At 47.0% G+C, this 16787-nt stretch overlaps 1 protein-coding gene across 3 annotated transcripts in view; it reads right to left on the bottom strand.

The window, feature by feature from the left end:
• Positions 1-16787, bottom strand: part of LOC144034058 (uncharacterized) — a 54686-nt gene that overhangs the window by 3129 nt on the left and 34770 nt on the right. Inside the window, exons 4-9 of one of the 3 annotated variants that reach the window (XM_077542586.1) lie at positions 3602-3977; positions 2974-3060; positions 2532-2647; positions 1180-1254; positions 996-1034; positions 37-912 (exon numbers count right to left, since the gene is read on the bottom strand). In XM_077542586.1, coding sequence (XP_077398712.1) covers positions 1183-1254; positions 2532-2647; positions 2974-3060; positions 3602-3626 — 300 coding nt within the window. In that variant the 5' untranslated portion in view covers positions 3627-3977 and the 3' untranslated portion in view covers positions 37-912; positions 996-1034; positions 1180-1182. Of the gene's footprint in view, positions 1-36; positions 1255-2531; positions 2703-2973; positions 3061-3601; positions 9930-16787 lie in introns of those variants that run through there. The other 2 variants (XR_013288145.1, XR_013288146.1) reach the window with 2 other exon arrangements.

Genomic DNA, 16787 nt, shown 5'->3' with positions numbered 1-16787 from the left:
TGAATGATACTAATAATAATAATAATAATAAATTACCTTAGCTGTCTGTGAATCCGGAAACATAACTTTCACCAAATCCGAGAAGTGGTCCGCAGCTGTGAAAGCAATGTTGTGCTCAGCAAGAAAATGGCAGAAGAGAATTTCCGCATTTGTCGTTTTGTGGGATGCTGCAGGATTTGCGGTAGAGACGAAGTGCTTGGTTAATGAGACATGTGAATTGTTTTTTTTCACATTCTCCACGTGTCCGGCAGTTTTAAAGTGGCTCTTCAGATCGTAAAATCCACTCGCAGCAACTTTCACGTCTTTATTGCAAGGGACACAGAATGAGAATTGAGTGCCTCTTAACGATGCTTTAATCCAGCCAGCATATTCACCTTGAAGTAACTCCCATTCTTTCTGGTGTCGACCCGATCCTTGAGTTCTTCGTTTCTTACTAGGTGGCTCCTCCATGCTTGCTTCCACGATATTTACTCTATGTATATCTACGCATGCGCATGTCAGTGCATTTTTTTTCCCCGTACAAAAGTCGGTGTACGGCGTACATGATTTGAAATGGTAAAAAAACGTATAAAATACGTATAAAACGTACAAGTTGACAGGTATGCATCTGGGCATTGGTGGAGCATGCATGATGTAGAAAAAGCTTTAACATTACCTTTATAAACTGCACAATGCACCTTTAAACTTAGTATATTCACTTTGGATTAACATTCAACTTAATATATTCACTTGGGATGAACTTAATTCAAACGTCTGTTACCACTTGAATCGTTTTTTTAAAAAGTTGGTCAACAATTCAATTTGTAATCTTTTTATTGGTTGGCTGGTTTTTGGTTCAATTGGTTCAGCAATTCTCTTTCTAGAGTGTTCTGCCCGAAGCCAACTGGGATAGGCTCCAGCACCCCCGCAACCCTTGTGAGGAATAAGTAGTTAAGAAAATGGATGGAAGTTGTACTTGTGTATAAATTGCAGACACTGATGTACCCGCCTCTTACCTGAAGCTAGCTGGCATAAGCTCTAGCTCACCCATGACCCTCAAGAAGGGAAATAGTGTAGAAAACGAATGATAAATATTGACTCACAGATTACTGTGCAACTTTTGCAAATACTGCGGTTAAAGCTGAACTTCTTCAAACTTTCACTAACATATTAATTATGCCACTTGCTCGTTGAAGTCACCTTTTAATTCTGGATGACTCTGGCTGACATTGTGTAAGAGGGAAATATATTTCCGGTCTCCATCGTTATCATTTCCTAAAGAGAAAGCACATGCAGGGGAGATTGGGGCTAGTTGTATCACTTTTTATATTTTTTATATATTTATTGGAATCAATACATGATATATAAACAAAATGTATACCAGATGAAAGACCAAAGTCTTAGCTATATTTTTGTATTCATGTCATTTTCATACTTTGTCAGTGCAGCGTTATAAGCCATCAAATAGAGTGAACATGTGACATGTTGCCCCACCAATGGGTAAGTTGTCACACTATATGGGGTAAGATGCCACACTGGATTTTGCAACTAATAAAACAAGGACACAATTATTCTTGTTCTCTTGTTTTTATGTTTGTTTATTTTACCGCCAGAGATATTGTTTACCATTGATCTTGAAATTTTACCATAATCAATGAGCAAACTAACATAAAATATTGTGAAATAGATTAAAGTCCTTAGGAACTGCTAGCATGTAGGTCATTGCTCTCAGCCTCAAATGCCTGTTTTGCTTCCCTTAAACTGGAAATTTGAGATTAAACTAAATAAAAAAATAAAAATAATAAACCATTTCGGGTAATGGATGGATGGTTCATCATGAAACCAGAGTCCTGACGTGGGCATACTGTAGTTCCAACAACTGGAAAATCCATTTTTAAACAATGAAACAAAATTAATTTCCTCACTCTTGAGAACAATTCTGGCATACATAAACCGTGTTGCCAGAGGTGCATTTTTCATTGGCCCAGTCTTTGCATATGTGACAACAAACCCCAAAATGAATGGGACAAGTTGCCCCAAACTACCATGTTGGCTAATACTTGCTCTAGTTTAAAGATATCTTAAAACAGAGCAGTGACTGAGGCATGACAAGATGCCTGAATCTCTCCTCTAACAAGTCCACATGATTTGCTGCTTGAATTTGTCTAAGTACGTCGCCTGTTTCAAAATATGACATTGAAAATGTTTACTTTGTTTTGCGCAAATAGATATCTTGTATTCATCTCAGCTCACAATGTGCTTCTCAGACAGTACACAACCCCTGACCATATATGACGAAAACTTTTTTTGATGTGCCCTCTGGTGGAGAAGAAAAATGCAATGTGACAACTTACACGTGATACAACTAGTCTCCTCTACATTTTAATTTTGTGTTAGTGTCTTGTCACCGCCTCTAAAATCAATGTAGGAATTTATTAATACTGTTAGAGTGATACCAGTTTAACAATTTGGTATTTTTGCTACAGAGATTCCTGATTCTGATGCGATTTTATCTGTCTTCAGAGAGGAAAAGGAGGAGGAGGAGAACTCACGAGAAACTTGAAGGAGTGCTGCCTCTCCGCCAGCAGGCTGCTGGCCAGATCAACACTGAGCTGCTTGCTTTCTAAGTTCACTACTGTCCCGTTGGGGTTCATTAGGTCCACACAGTCTGTAGGATATGACAGTGCCTTGTTACGACACATATTTTTCAAAGTTGGATGAAGCTGTGACAAAAAAATGTTTAGTCTGTTTCCTGTATGCTGTTACTTTTAACACATTTCACCATCCTAATGGTATGCAGCATTTTCGATAAACAGAAAAAATAATACATAAATTTCTCTTCTTTTCTCGATCCTTGTCAAAAAGCCCCACTACTGTATTTTACTCAGCCCAAAAAGGAAATAAAGCGAGTTAGTGTGTTTAAAAGTGACAGCTATAAGAAGAAGGAAAAAAAAGCACACAACTTGCACAACTGATGAGCACATTAGTGGATACCTTTCAAGTCCACACCACAACGTTCCTTTAAATTGTGGACAAAGTGTATCAGTTTGCAGTTGATGTTAAACATTTCCATTCGGCTTTCTATCAAGAAAATTGAGAATTAGAATTGACAGTAACACTTTATAACTATCTGTTATAGCTAGTTAATAGATCATTAATAAACTGTTAATCAATTAATTATTTACTGACAGTTAATGAAGATTAGTTGAAATTTAAGAATAATGCTCCTATAACATATTTAAAGTATTAACTGATACTTGACAAATCACTAGTAATTTACTAATAGTTTGTTTATGATCCATTACTCATTTTGTAGGTATAGTTTTAAATCAGTTACTATAAATCATTACCGAACAGTTTATTAATGATATATTAACTATCTACAGGCATCATTATAAATCCTTAATTGACTTAAACACATCATTAATGATTCATTAACAGTTTACTAATGATCTATTAGTAGTTAAAACAAATAGTTATCATAAAGTGTTACCAGATTGATGTACACATTGAAATTACATTTCAAGCATAATTTTAGAAAACACACAGAATCTCAAATAAAACTTTTACACAATGGCAAAGTGTGACAAGTGTAAAATATGTCAATGTGAATATCTCAAACCTCCAAACAGGATGGTGACAAACATTTCTCCTGATACAAAGCTTGTTTTCCTGCGTCGTTCACTTTAGTTCTTGTCAGGTTCCGGCCACATGTGTTTATGCGACCAGAGAAGAATCCACATGCACAAGTCAACAACAGAGGCTGTTAAATTGTTTTTTGTGCACCACACAAAGACTCCGCTTGCAGGGGGACACTGTATAAATGGGATGTAGAGATGACGCACACGCACACACCATTGCATCCTGCAAAATCCAGATCTTGTTAAACATGTGACAATAGGGGAACCACTGATCGGTCTCCATGGATTTTATACACGCAGACTGAAAGGCACTCTGAACTCTGAAAAGGGCCGTATATCATGGACTGCCACAGAATCCTGAACAAAAACAGTTGAAAGTAGTTAACACATCTTAATCTTACCCTGAATTTATGATAGAGGATGAAGTCAGATGAAAAAGTATTGAGAGATTGTCTCTGACTTGATCAGTTGCATCGCATGTTGGTTGGTCCAAACTGCCTGAAAAGGTTTGTAGCGTTGGGCTGAGACATGCTGTGTTCAGCACAACTTGCTGCTTCAGCTCAGTCTCCTGAAGGTGCTTTGGATGAAGAGGCTCCTTCTGTGGTCGTGCTTGCATGGAACATGATCCCAGGATCTGAGTGGTACGAATCGGCGATGTCTGGCTTGGTCCCTTTTGAGTGTCATGTAACGAATATTGCCCGTCACCCTCAATTTTTCCATTTTATGTGCCTTTTTTAACATTTCCCCCTGGGGAATGTGTGTGCGTGTCTTAACTTTGTGTTTTCAGTTCAAAAGGACTCTTTGAGTTTCCCTCCAGCAGGGACTGGACTTCGTTTTATAACCCCCAGGAAACGCATACCACAGCTCCGACAGACCTGAAATCCTGTCTGATAAGCAGTTCCCAGACCCTCTTTTATGGTCTGGCCTATTCACAGGAATTAGCCATGTGTTTTTTGGGGAAACAATGCCCCTTGGAAGTTGTATGGTTATTCTCAAGAATCCTGCCGCTCCTAATTAATCTGAAGTCTACATAATTTGGGACATACACGGACTATATGTACTTGACTGACATCAAATAACTCCTGTTGTTTATCTTTGTACACAACCTGTATGTCTATCTCAAATGAATGATGTGTGTAATTTCTGTAGCCAATTAAGTTTAGCTAATTAGTAAGCTTAGCGGATTCTATAACTTTACGATCGCTGTAATGTTTGAAATGTGTTCAGAATGATAAATAAAGCATCTGGCTTGTCAATTCTGATCCAAAAATTATCAAAAACTATCCCAAAAGCTTGGTCTCAGTTGACCAAGTCTGCTTCATTCTCCCCTGCGACTGCAGCCCGGCCCCCCTGCTGACAGCTTTAAAACAAGCGCGCGAAGGAACTTCTCTTTTCCTGACGCTCTCTTCCTGAACTCTCTTCCCCATGAACTGCTCAAAGGCTCTCTTTTCCCGAACTCTCCTTCGCCCTTTGAACTGCTCAAGGACTCTCCCATTCCTGCAACTCCTCCGCCCTCTCTCCACCTCATGTCTGGCCCCATGAACTTTTCCTGATCATCACGAGAGGCGTGGTCGCTGAGGGTGAAGACGCGGCTTCTTTCTTTGAGCCACAGCGCGCGTCCCAAGGCGCGCATCAAGCAAGGACTCGCAGGCATCCTGCGCATCCCCCAGGGTGTGCTTGTCTGTTCCAGCCGTGAGTCCGAGGCCCCCATAGCGCTCACACAAGGACCTGCAGACCTCAGGCCGCGCGTGCATCACCGACCAGCAACCAGAGACTCCCAGGCAGCATTCCAGCAGTCAACCGAGGATCGACGTTCGAGTCTCTCTCTCTCCTGTGCGACTGAAGGAGTTGGTGACTTTTTCATCTACCTTCTTTTATCTTAGTTAATTAGGTTGCAAGTTTTCTTTTTATCTTTGATTCACATTTTTATTCCGTTTCATTAATAGGTTAGGCTGTGACTGATTTATGTGTATTTACTAAATAAATTTGTTGTCTAGAAATTAAATTTCTGGCGAATCATTTGTGTTTACTGAGTAGATTAGTAATTCTCTTATGAAAGCAAAGAACTCCATGATTAACTAAAGTAGCAATTTAAGATTATGAATACTTGACAATAGGATTTTTAGCGTTTATTTTGCTCCTTCAAACAAGCAAAGTCAACGTGGTGCCCCAGAGGTTGCTTAGGAAATTACAACTCCCCTCAGTACCATCTAAATTTCTCATTAAGCCATTACGGCAACCCAAATAATCGCTACAGTCAATTGGCCCTTAAACGGTCTTCTGTTGATGAGGCCCCTAGTTCAACTTCAGACCATCGATCACACTCCTTTGTGGCAAAGCTCACCTACAGCTGGTGGAGTACCGATACTTAGCCTTATTTCAAGGAATCAGTAGTCAGGGTTGGGAGGGTTACTTTTAAAATTTATTCCGTTAGAGTTACAAGTTACCTGCGTAAAAATTTAGTTATAATTATCACCACAATAGTGCGTCCCTGCTATTTGTGGGTGATTGGGACCCAGGCAGCCTACAGATAGCAACAATCCTTTTATAATTCACATCGATTAAATGCATGATTGTGTAGATAGGCTGATTGATTGAAGGCCATATTCTGTTGTCGAACCGACAGATGTCCCAATAAGGTAAAGTAAAGTTTTGCTGGCTAACAAAACTATTGTTGCTGTAATGCGGAATGGGGAGAAAAGGGACAAATTAAACTTTTGAAAGCAACATTTCCCATAGTAACTAATTTGACCCACGGGTGTAGCGCTGGTCCACTATTCCACGACCGGGACGAAAACCACAATGCTCCTCCTGAATACCAGAGACGACAGACCCTCCTCTCCAGCACCCCTGAATAGACTTTACCAGGGAGGCTGAGAAGTGTTATCCCTCTATAGTTGGAGCACACCCTCCGGTCCCCGTTCTCTGCATCCTTCTTTAAAAAGGGAACCGGAACAAACATGGGCAAACATGGGACCAAAATTTAACCTAATTGCTGAACCCAATTAGATGCACCAATTTGTACAATTTGGTTTGGTCTGTTTGCAAAGTTGCACTTGCCCCAGTTCTCTCGGACCACAGATATGTCTCTGTATCCGCGCACTTTTCGCAGAGCAACATTTTCCGTCTTTTTGCCAATCCATCCCATTTGTAATGGGTTAATTACTGCCCCTTTTCTCTCAGCCCACAGAGACTCCTCTGTATCCCGGGCACTTTCCACAGGTGGGGAAACCTAGCACAAGGCCACGCGCCAGCACAACATTTTCCGGCCTTCTGCCATCCCAACCCATTTGTAACGGGTTAATTATCGCGCCTTTTCTCTCAGCCCACAGAGACGCCTCTGTATCGAGGCACTTTTCGCGGGTGGGGGAACCTAGCGCAAGGCCATGCGCCAGTGCAACATTTTCTAGCCTTCTGCCATCCAATCACATTACATTCGTAATGGGTTAGGTACTAACCTCTGTATACGATACGATACGATACGATACGATATACTTTTAGTTTCCCCGTGGGGAACTTTTTCCTGGACTCCGTCCAGCTGCAGTTTACAGTAAGGAAAAAACAACAGAATAGAAAGAAAGAAGAAATATATAAGAGAAATATATAAGATATATAGGCACTTTCCGCGCCAGCGCAACATTTTACGGCCTTCTGCCATAGCATCCCATTTGTAATTGGTTAAGTACTGTCCCAGATCTCTGAACCCACAGAGACGCCTCTGTATCCAGGCAATTTTGGCGGGCGTGAAGACATTAAACACCCGGCCCCGTGCCAGGGCAACATTTTCTAGCCCTGTGCCATCCCCATCACATTCGTAATGAGTTAGGTTCTCTCAGACCACAGAGACGCCTCTGTATCCGGGCACTATTGGTGGGCGGGAAAACTTTTAACGCCCGGCCCCGTGCCAGCGCAACATTTTCCAGCCTTCTGCCATCTTATCCAATTTGGAATGAGTTAGGTACCGCCACAGGACTCTCAACCCACAGGCCTCTGTAGCCGGGCACTTTCCACGGGTGAGGAGTCTTTAAACGGCTAGCCCCACTCCGGCGCAACATTTTCTGGCCTTTTACCAATCCACCCCATTCGTAATGGGTTAGTTACGACCTATGTTCTCTCAGCCCACAGAGACACTACTGTACCCGGGTACCGGGTAGACCTAAACCCCAGTCATGCGCAAGCGCAACATATTTGGCATTGGCCCAGCAAAATCGTTACCTTTTTTTGAGAGAGAGAGAGAGTCAGTGTTGTTCATTCGTAATCTTACCGATTCACATGTCATCATTGCTCTCTCTTTTTCCCCCATCCCATTTGTAATAGGCTAGTTACCGCCCCAGTTCTATCAGCCCACAGAGACTCCTCTGTATTTAGGCACTTGCTTGCACCTTTATCGGACTTCTATACAGTCATGCAACAGATGTCCTGTTCAGGGAGCGGTTAATCAGAGACAATTCTCTTGGGCGCTGCGTTGGCCCAGCAAACTCGTTACCAGCGAGACACGTCAGGACCACTGTGGGCGTCCACCAGGTTGTCCTTTGGCTTTTCTTTTTACATAGCGTCAGCTATGGGGGGGAGACAGCAGTCCCGGGAATAAAGGCCCTGGGTAAGGCCGTCATTGCCCTCCCATATTTTCCAGCATTCTGCCTTTCCATCCCTTTTGTAATGGGTTAGTTACCGCCCCAATTCTATCAGCCCAGAGATACTCCTCTGTATTTGGGCACTTGCAGGCACCTTTATCGGACTCCAGTACAGTCACGCAACAGATTCTTGTTCAGGAAGCAGTTAATCAAAGACAATTCTCTTGGGCGCTGCATTGGCCCAGCAAACTCAATACCAGCGGGACACGTCAGGGTCGCTGCGGGCCTCCACCAGGTTTTCCTCTGGCTTCTTCCTGCCCACGCACAGTTCACCATCTTTCGCAACACTTTCCAGCATTCTGCCTTTCCATGCCATTCGTATTGGATTAGTGACCTCCCAAGTTCTATTAGCCCACAGAGACTCCTCTGTAACTGGGCACTTGGAGGCAACTTTATCTGACTCCTGCACCATCATGCAACAGGTGTCTTTTTCGGGGAGCGTTTAATCAAAAACAATTATCTAGGGCGCTGCGTTGGCCCAGCAAACTCATTACCGCCAGGACACGTCTGGACCGCTGCGGGCCTCCACCAGGTTTCTCTCTGGCTTCTGCCTACCGGGCATAGTTCACCATCTTTCGCAACATTTTCCAGCTTTCTGCCTTTTCAGCTCTTTTGTAATGGGTTAGTTACCGATCCAATTCTATCAGCCCAGAGATACTCCTTGGTATTTGGGTTCTTGCTGGCACCTTTATCAGACTCCTGTACAGTCACGCAATAGATGTCTTGTTCAGGGTGCAGTTAATCAAAGACAATTCTCTTGAGCCCTACATTGGCCCAGCTAACTCGTTATCAGCTGGATACGTCAGGACTACTGCGGGCCTCCACCAGGTTTTCCTCTGGCTTATTCCAGCCCAGCCATAGTTCAGCATTTTTCCTCAACATTTTATGGGCTTCTGCCATTCCATGCCATTCATATTGGATTAGTTACAGGCCCAGTTCTCTGAGCCCACAGAGACGCCTCTGTCTGAGCACTTGGAGGCACATTTATCGGACTCCTGTACAGTCACACAACTCAACTCTTGTTCAGGGAGCAGTTAATCAGAGACAATTCTCTTAGACGCTGCGTTGGCCCAGCAAACTCATTAACAGCGGGACACGTCAGGACCACTGCGGAAGTCCCACCAGGTTTTCCTCTGGCTTTTTTTGACATAGCGTCAGCCTGTTGGGGGGTAGACAGTCGTCCCGGGACCTGGGGGAGGCCGTCATTGTCCTCCCACATTTTCCAGCATTTTGCCTTTCTATTCCATTTGTAATGGGTTATTTACCCAAATTCTATCATCCCAGAGATACTCTGTATTTGGGCACTTGCTGGAACCTTTATCACACTACTGTACAGTCACGCAACAGATGTCATGTTCAGGGAGACAATTCTATTGGGCGCTGTTTTGGCCCAGCAAAATCATGACCAGCAGGACACGAAAGATCCAATGCGGGCCTTCACCATGTTTTCCTTTGGCTTTTTCCTCTCCCAGGCATAGTTTACCATCTTTCTCAACATATTCTGGCCTTCTGCCATTCATATTGGATTAGTTAAAGGCCCAGTTCTCTGAGCCCAGAGAAACGCCTCTGTCTGGGCACTTGCAGGCACTTTTATTGGGCTCCTGTACAATAACGCAACAGATGTCTTGTTCAGGGAGCGGTTAAATCAGAGACTGTTCTCTTGGACGCTGCGTTGGCCTCTGTATCTGGGCATATTACGCAGGTGGGGAGACTTAACGCCCAGCCACACGACAGCGCTACATTTTTAGGCCTTCTGCCATCTCATCCCATTTGTAATGGGTTAGGTACCGCCCCAGTCTCTCAGCCAATAGAGATACCTTGGTATCTGGGCACTTTTTGGCGGGGAAACTTTAAACACCCGGCCCCCGCCTAGCCCCACGCCGACATTACATTTTCCGTCCATCTGCTGATCCATTCCATTCGCAATGGTTTAACACCCTGTACTCTTGGCCCAGAGATGCCTCTGTATCCCGGCACTTTCGGCGGGCCGGAAGACAAACCTCCGGCTCCCTGCCAGTGCAACATTTTCTGGCCTTCTGCCATCCCATCCCATTCGTAATGGGTTTGTTACTGCCCCAGTTCACTCAGCCCACAGAGACGCCTCTGTGTCTGTGCACTTTTTGACACCTTCATCGGACACCTGTACCGCCACGCAACAGATCTCTTATTCAGGGAGAGGTTTATTAGAAACACACCCTGTGGGCATCACGTTGGCCGATCAAGCTCGTTACCAGCGGTACAACGACAGGACCGGTGCGGGCCTCCACCAGAATTTCCTCTGGGTTCGCCCATAGTTCACTATCTTTTGCAACATTTTCCGACCTTCTGTCATACCATTCCATTCGTAATGGGTTAGTAACCGCCCCAGTTCTTGAAGCCCACATAGACGCCTCCTTATCCAAGGTACTGTCCCAAATCTGTCAGCCCACAGAGACTACTCTGCGTCTGGGCACTTTCTGAGGGCAGGGAGACTAAACGCCCAGCACCACGCCGGCGCCATATTTTCCGGCCTTCTGCCATCCCATCCCATTCATAATGGGTTAGTTATTGCCCCAAATCTCCCAGTCCACAGAGATGCCTCTGTGTCCATGCATTTTCCATGGGCGGGGAGACTTTTAACATCGGACACCTGTACCGCCACGCAACAGATCTCTTTTTCAGGGAGAGGTTTATTAGACACACACCCTGTGGGCATCACGTTGGCCGATCAAGCTCGTTACCAGCGGTACAACGACAGGACCGCTGCGGGTCTCCACCAGAGTTTCCTCTGGGTTAGCCCTGCTCGGGCATAGTTCACCATCTTTTGCAACATTTTCCGGCCTTCTGCCATCCCATCCCATTCATAATGGGTTAGTTATTGCCCCAAATCTCCCAGTCCACAGAGACGCCTCTGTGTCCATGCATTTTCCATGGGCGGCGAGAATTTTAACGTTCCGCTCCACGACGGCGCAACATTTTCCGGCCGTCTGCCAAACCATCCCATTCGTAATGGGTTTGTTACTGCCCCAGTTCACTCAGCACACAGAGACGCCTCTGTGTCCGTGCACTTTCTGACACCTTCATCGGACACCTGTACCGCCACGCAACAGATCTCTTTTTCAGGGAGAAGTTTATTAGACACACACCCTGTGGGAATCACGTTGGCCGATCAAGCTCGTTACCAGCGGTACAACGACAGGAACGCTGCGGGCCTCCATCAGAGTTTCCTCTGGGTTCGTCCTGCTCGGGCATAGTTCACCATCTTTTGCAACATTTTCCGGCCTTCTGCCATCCCATCCCATTCATAATAGGTTAGTTATTGCCCCAAATCTCCCAGCGCACAGAGACGCCTCTGTGTCCATGCATTTTCCATGGGCGGGGAGACTTTAACGTCCCACTCCAAGCCGGCGCAACATTTTCCAGCCGTCTGCCAAACCATCCCATTCGTAATGGGTTTGTTACTGCCCCAGTTCACTCAGCCCACAGAGACGCTTCTGTGTCCGTGCACTTTCTGACACATTCATCAGACACATGTACCGCCACGCAACAGATCTCTTTTTCAGGGAGAGGTTTATTGGACACACACCCTGTGGGCATTATGTTGGCCGATCAAGCTCGTTACCAGCGGTACAACGAAAGGACCGCTGCGGGCCTCCACCAGAATTTCCTCTGGGTTCGCCCTGCTCGTGCATAGTTCACCATCTTTTGCAACATTTCCCGTACTTCTGCCATCCCATACCATTCATAATGGGTTAGTTATTGCCCCAAATCTCCCAGCCCACAGAAACGCCTCTGTGTCCATTCATTTTCCATGGGCGGGGAGACTTTTAACGTCCCGTTCAACGCCGGCGCAACATTTTCCGTCCGTCTGCCAAACCGTCCCATTCGTAATGGGTTTGTTACTGCCCCAGTTATCTCAGCCCACAGAGACGCTTCTGTGTCCGTGTACTTTCTGACACCTTCATCGGACACCTGTACCGCCACGCAACAGATCTCTTTTTAAGGGAGAGGTTTATTAGACACACACCCTGTGGGCATCACGTTGGCCGATCAAGATCGTTACCAGCGGTACAACGACAGGACCGCTCCGGGCCTCCACCAGAGTTTCCTCTGGGTTCGCCTTGCTCGGGCATAGTTCACCATCTTTTGCAACATTTTCCGGCCTTCTGCCATCCCATACCATTCATAATGGGTTAGTTATTGCCCCAAATCTCCCAGCCCACAGAGACGCCTCTGTGTCAATGCATTTTCCATGGGCGGGGAGACTTTTAACGTCCCGCTCCACGCCGGCGCAACATTTTCCGGCCGTCTGGCAAACCAACCCATTCGTAATGGGTTTGTTACTGCCCCAGTTATCTCAGCCCACAGAGACGCTTCTGTGTCCGTGCACTTTCTGACACCTTCATCGGACACCGGTACCGCCACGCAACAGATCTCTTTTTCAAGGAAAGGTTTATTAGACACATACCCTGTGGGCATCATGTTGGCCGATCAAGCTCGTTACCAGCGGTACAACGACAGGACCTCTGCGGGCCTCCACCAAAGTTTCCTCTGGGTTCGCCCTGCTCCGGCATAGTTCACCATCTTTTGCAACATTTCCCGTGCTTCTGCCATCCCATACCATTCATAATGGGTTAGTTATTGCACCAAATCTCCCAGCCCACAGAAACGCCTCTGTGTCCATGCATTTTCCATGGGCGGGGAGACTTTTAACGTCCCGTTCCACGCCGGCGCAACATTTTCCGGCCGTCTGCCAAACCATCCCATTCGTAATGGGTTTGTTACTGCCCCAGTTCACTCAGCCCACAGAGACGCTTCTGTGTCCGTGCACTTTCTGACACATTCATCAGACACATGTACCGCCACGCAACAGATCTCTTTTTCAGGGAGAGGTTTATTGGACACACACCCTGTGGGCATTATGTTGGCCGATCAAGCTCGTTACCAGCGGTACAACGAAAGGACCGCTGCGGGCCTCCACCAGAATTTCCTCTGGGTTCGCCCTGCTCGTGCATAGTTCACCATCTTTTGCAACATTTCCCGTACTTCTGCCATCCCATACCATTCATAATGGGTTAGTTATTGCCCCAAATCTCCCAGCCCACAGAAACGCCTCTGTGTCCATTCATTTTCCATGGGCGGGGAGACTTTTAACGTCCCGTTCAACGCCGGCGCAACATTTTCCGTCCGTCTGCCAAACCGTCCCATTCGTAATGGGTTTGTTACTGCCCCAGTTATCTCAGCCCACAGAGACGCTTCTGTGTCCGTGTACTTTCTGACACCTTCATCGGACACCTGTACCGCCACGCAACAGATCTCTTTTTAAGGGAGAGGTTTATTAGACACACACCCTGTGGGCATCACGTTGGCCGATCAAGATCGTTACCAGCGGTACAACGACAGGACCGCTCCGGGCCTCCACCAGAGTTTCCTCTGGGTTCGCCTTGCTCGGGCATAGTTCACCATCTTTTGCAACATTTTCCGGCCTTCTGCCATCCCATACCATTCATAATGGGTTAGTTATTGCCCCAAATCTCCCAGCCCACAGAGACGCCTCTGTGTCAATGCATTTTCCATGGGCGGGGAGACTTTTAACGTCCCGCTCCACGCCGGCGCAACATTTTCCGGCCGTCTGGCAAACCAACCCATTCGTAATGGGTTTGTTACTGCCCCAGTTATCTCAGCCCACAGAGACGCTTCTGTGTCCGTGCACTTTCTGACACCTTCATCGGACACCGGTACCGCCACGCAACAGATCTCTTTTTCAAGGAAAGGTTTTTTAGACACATACCCTGTGGGCATCATGTTGGCCGATCAAGCTCGTTACCAGCGGTACAACGACAGGACCTCTGCGGGCCTCCACCAAAGTTTCCTCTGGGTTCGCCCTGCTCCGGCATAGTTCACCATCTTTTGCAACATTTCCCGTGCTTCTGCCATCCCATACCATTCATAATGGGTTAGTTATTGCACCAAATCTCCCAGCCCACAGAAACGCCTCTGTGTCCATGCATTTTCCATGGGCGGGGAGACTTTTAACGTCCCGTTCCACGCCGGCGCAACATTTTCCGGCCGTCTGCCAAACCATCCCATTCGTAATGGGTTTGTTACTGCCCCAGTTCACTCAGCCCACAGAGACGCCTCTGTGTCCGTGCACTTTCTGACACCTTTATCGGACACCTGTACCGCCACGCAACAGATCACTTTTACAGGGAGAGGTTTATTAGACACACACCCTGTGGGCATCACGTTGGCCGATCAAGCTCGTTACCAGCAGTACGACAGGACCGCTGCGGGCCTCCACCAGAGATTCCTCTGGGTTCGCCCTGCTTGGGCATAGTTCACCATCTTTTGCAACATTTCCCGTGCTTCTGCCATCCCATACCATTCATAATGGGTTAGTTATTGCCCCAAATATCCCAGCCCACAGAAACGCCTCTGTGTCCATGCATTTTCCATGGGCGGGGAGACTTTTAACGTCCCGTTCCACGCCGGCGCAACATTTTTCGTCCGTCTGCCAAACCATCCCATTCGTAATGGGTTTGTTACTTCCCCAGTTCACTCAGCCCACAGAGACGCCTCTGTGTCCGTGCACTTTCTGACACCTTGATCGGACACCTGTACCGCCACGCAACAGATCTCTTTTTCAGGGAGAGGTTCATTAGACACACACCCTGTGGGCATCACGTTGGCTGATCAAGCTCGTTACCAGCGGTACATTGAAAGGACCGCTTTGGGCCTCCACCAGAGTTTCCTCTGGGTTTGCCCTGCTCGGGCATAGTTCACCATCTTTTGCAACATTTTCCGGCCTTCTGCCATCCCATTCATAATGGGTTAGTTATTGCCCCAAATCTCCCAGCCCACAGAGACTTCTCTGTGTCAATGCATTTTCCATGGGCGGGGAGACTTTTAACGTCCCGCTCCACGCCGGCGCAACATTTTCCTGCCGTCTGCCAAACCATCCCATTCGTAATGGGTTTGTTACTGCCCCAGTTCACTCAGCCCACAGAGACGCCTCTGTGTCCGTGCACTTTCTGACACCTTCATCGGACACCTGTACCGCCACGCAACAGATCTCTTTTTCAGGGAGAGGTTTATTAGACACACACCCTGTGGGCATCACGTTGGCTGATCAAGCTCGTTACCAGTGGTACAACGACAGGAACGCTGCGGGCCTCCACCAGAGTTTCCTCTGGGTTCGCCCTGTTCGGGCATAGTTCACCATCTTTTGCAACATTTTCCGGCCTTCTGCCATCTCCTTCATAATGGGTTAGTTATTGCCCCAAATCTCCTTGCCCACAGAGATGCCTCTGTGTCAATGCATTTTCCATGGGCGGGGAGACTTTAAACGTCCCGTTCCACGCCGGCGCAACATTTTCCGTCCGTCTGCCAAACCATCCCATTCGTAATGGGTTTGTTACTGCCCCAGTTCACTCAGCCCACAGAGACGCTTCTGTGTCCGTGCACTTTCTGACACCTTCATCGGACACATGTACCGCCACGCAACAGATCACTTTTTCAGGGAAAGGTTTATTAGACACATACCCTGTGGGCATCATGTTGGCCGATCAAGCTCGTTACCAGCGGTACAACGACAGGACCGCTGCGGGCCTCCACCAAAGTTTCCTCTGGGTTCGCCCTGCTCCGGCATAGTTCACCATCTTTTGCAACATTTCCCGTGCTTCTGCCATCCCATACCTCTCATAATGGGTTAGTTATTGCACCAAATCTCCCAGCCCACAGAAACGCCTCTGTGTCCATGCATTTTCCATGGGCGGGGAGACTTTTAACGTCCCATTCCACGCCGGCGCAACATTTTCCGGCCGTCTGCCAAACCATCCCATTCGTAATGGGTTTGTTACTGCCCCAGTTCACTCAGCCCACAAAGACGCCTCTGTGTCCGTGCACTTTTTGTAACCTTCATCGGACACCTGTACCGCCACGCAACAGATCTCTTTTTCAGGGAGAGGTTTATTCGACACACACCCTGTAGGCATCACTTTGGCCAATCAAGCTCGTTACCAGCGGTACATTGACAGGACCGCTTTGGGCCTCCACCAGAGTTTCCTCTGGGTTTGCCCTGCTCTGGCATAGTTCACCATCTTTTGCAACATTTTCCGGCCTTCTGCCATCCCATTCATAATGGGTTAGTTATTGCCCCAAATCTCCCAGCCCACAGAGACGCCTCTTTGTCAAGGCATTTTCCATGGGCGGGGAGACTTTCAACGTCCCGCTCCACGCGAGCGCAACATTTTCCTGCCGTCTGCCAAACCATCCCATTCGTAATGGGTTAGTTACTGCCCCAGTTCAATCACCCCACAGAGACGCCTCTGTGTCCGTGCACTTTCTGACACCTTCATCGGACACCTGTACCGCCACGCAACAGATCTCTTTTTCAGGGAGAGGTTTATTAGACACACAGGTTGTGGGCATCACGTTGGCCGATCAAGCTCGTTACCAGCGGTACAACGACAGGACCGCTTTGGGCCTCCACCAGAGTTTCCTCTGGGTTCGCCCTGCTCGGGCATAGTTCACCATCTTTTGCAACATTTTCCGG

The sequence above is a fragment of the Vanacampus margaritifer genome, chromosome 14, assembly GCF_051991255.1.
Source record: "Vanacampus margaritifer isolate UIUO_Vmar chromosome 14, RoL_Vmar_1.0, whole genome shotgun sequence".
Lineage (NCBI taxonomy): Eukaryota > Metazoa > Chordata > Actinopteri > Syngnathiformes > Syngnathidae > Vanacampus > Vanacampus margaritifer.
The sequence above is the reverse complement of the archived record's forward strand: the minus strand, read 5'-3'. Positions and strand labels throughout refer to the sequence as shown.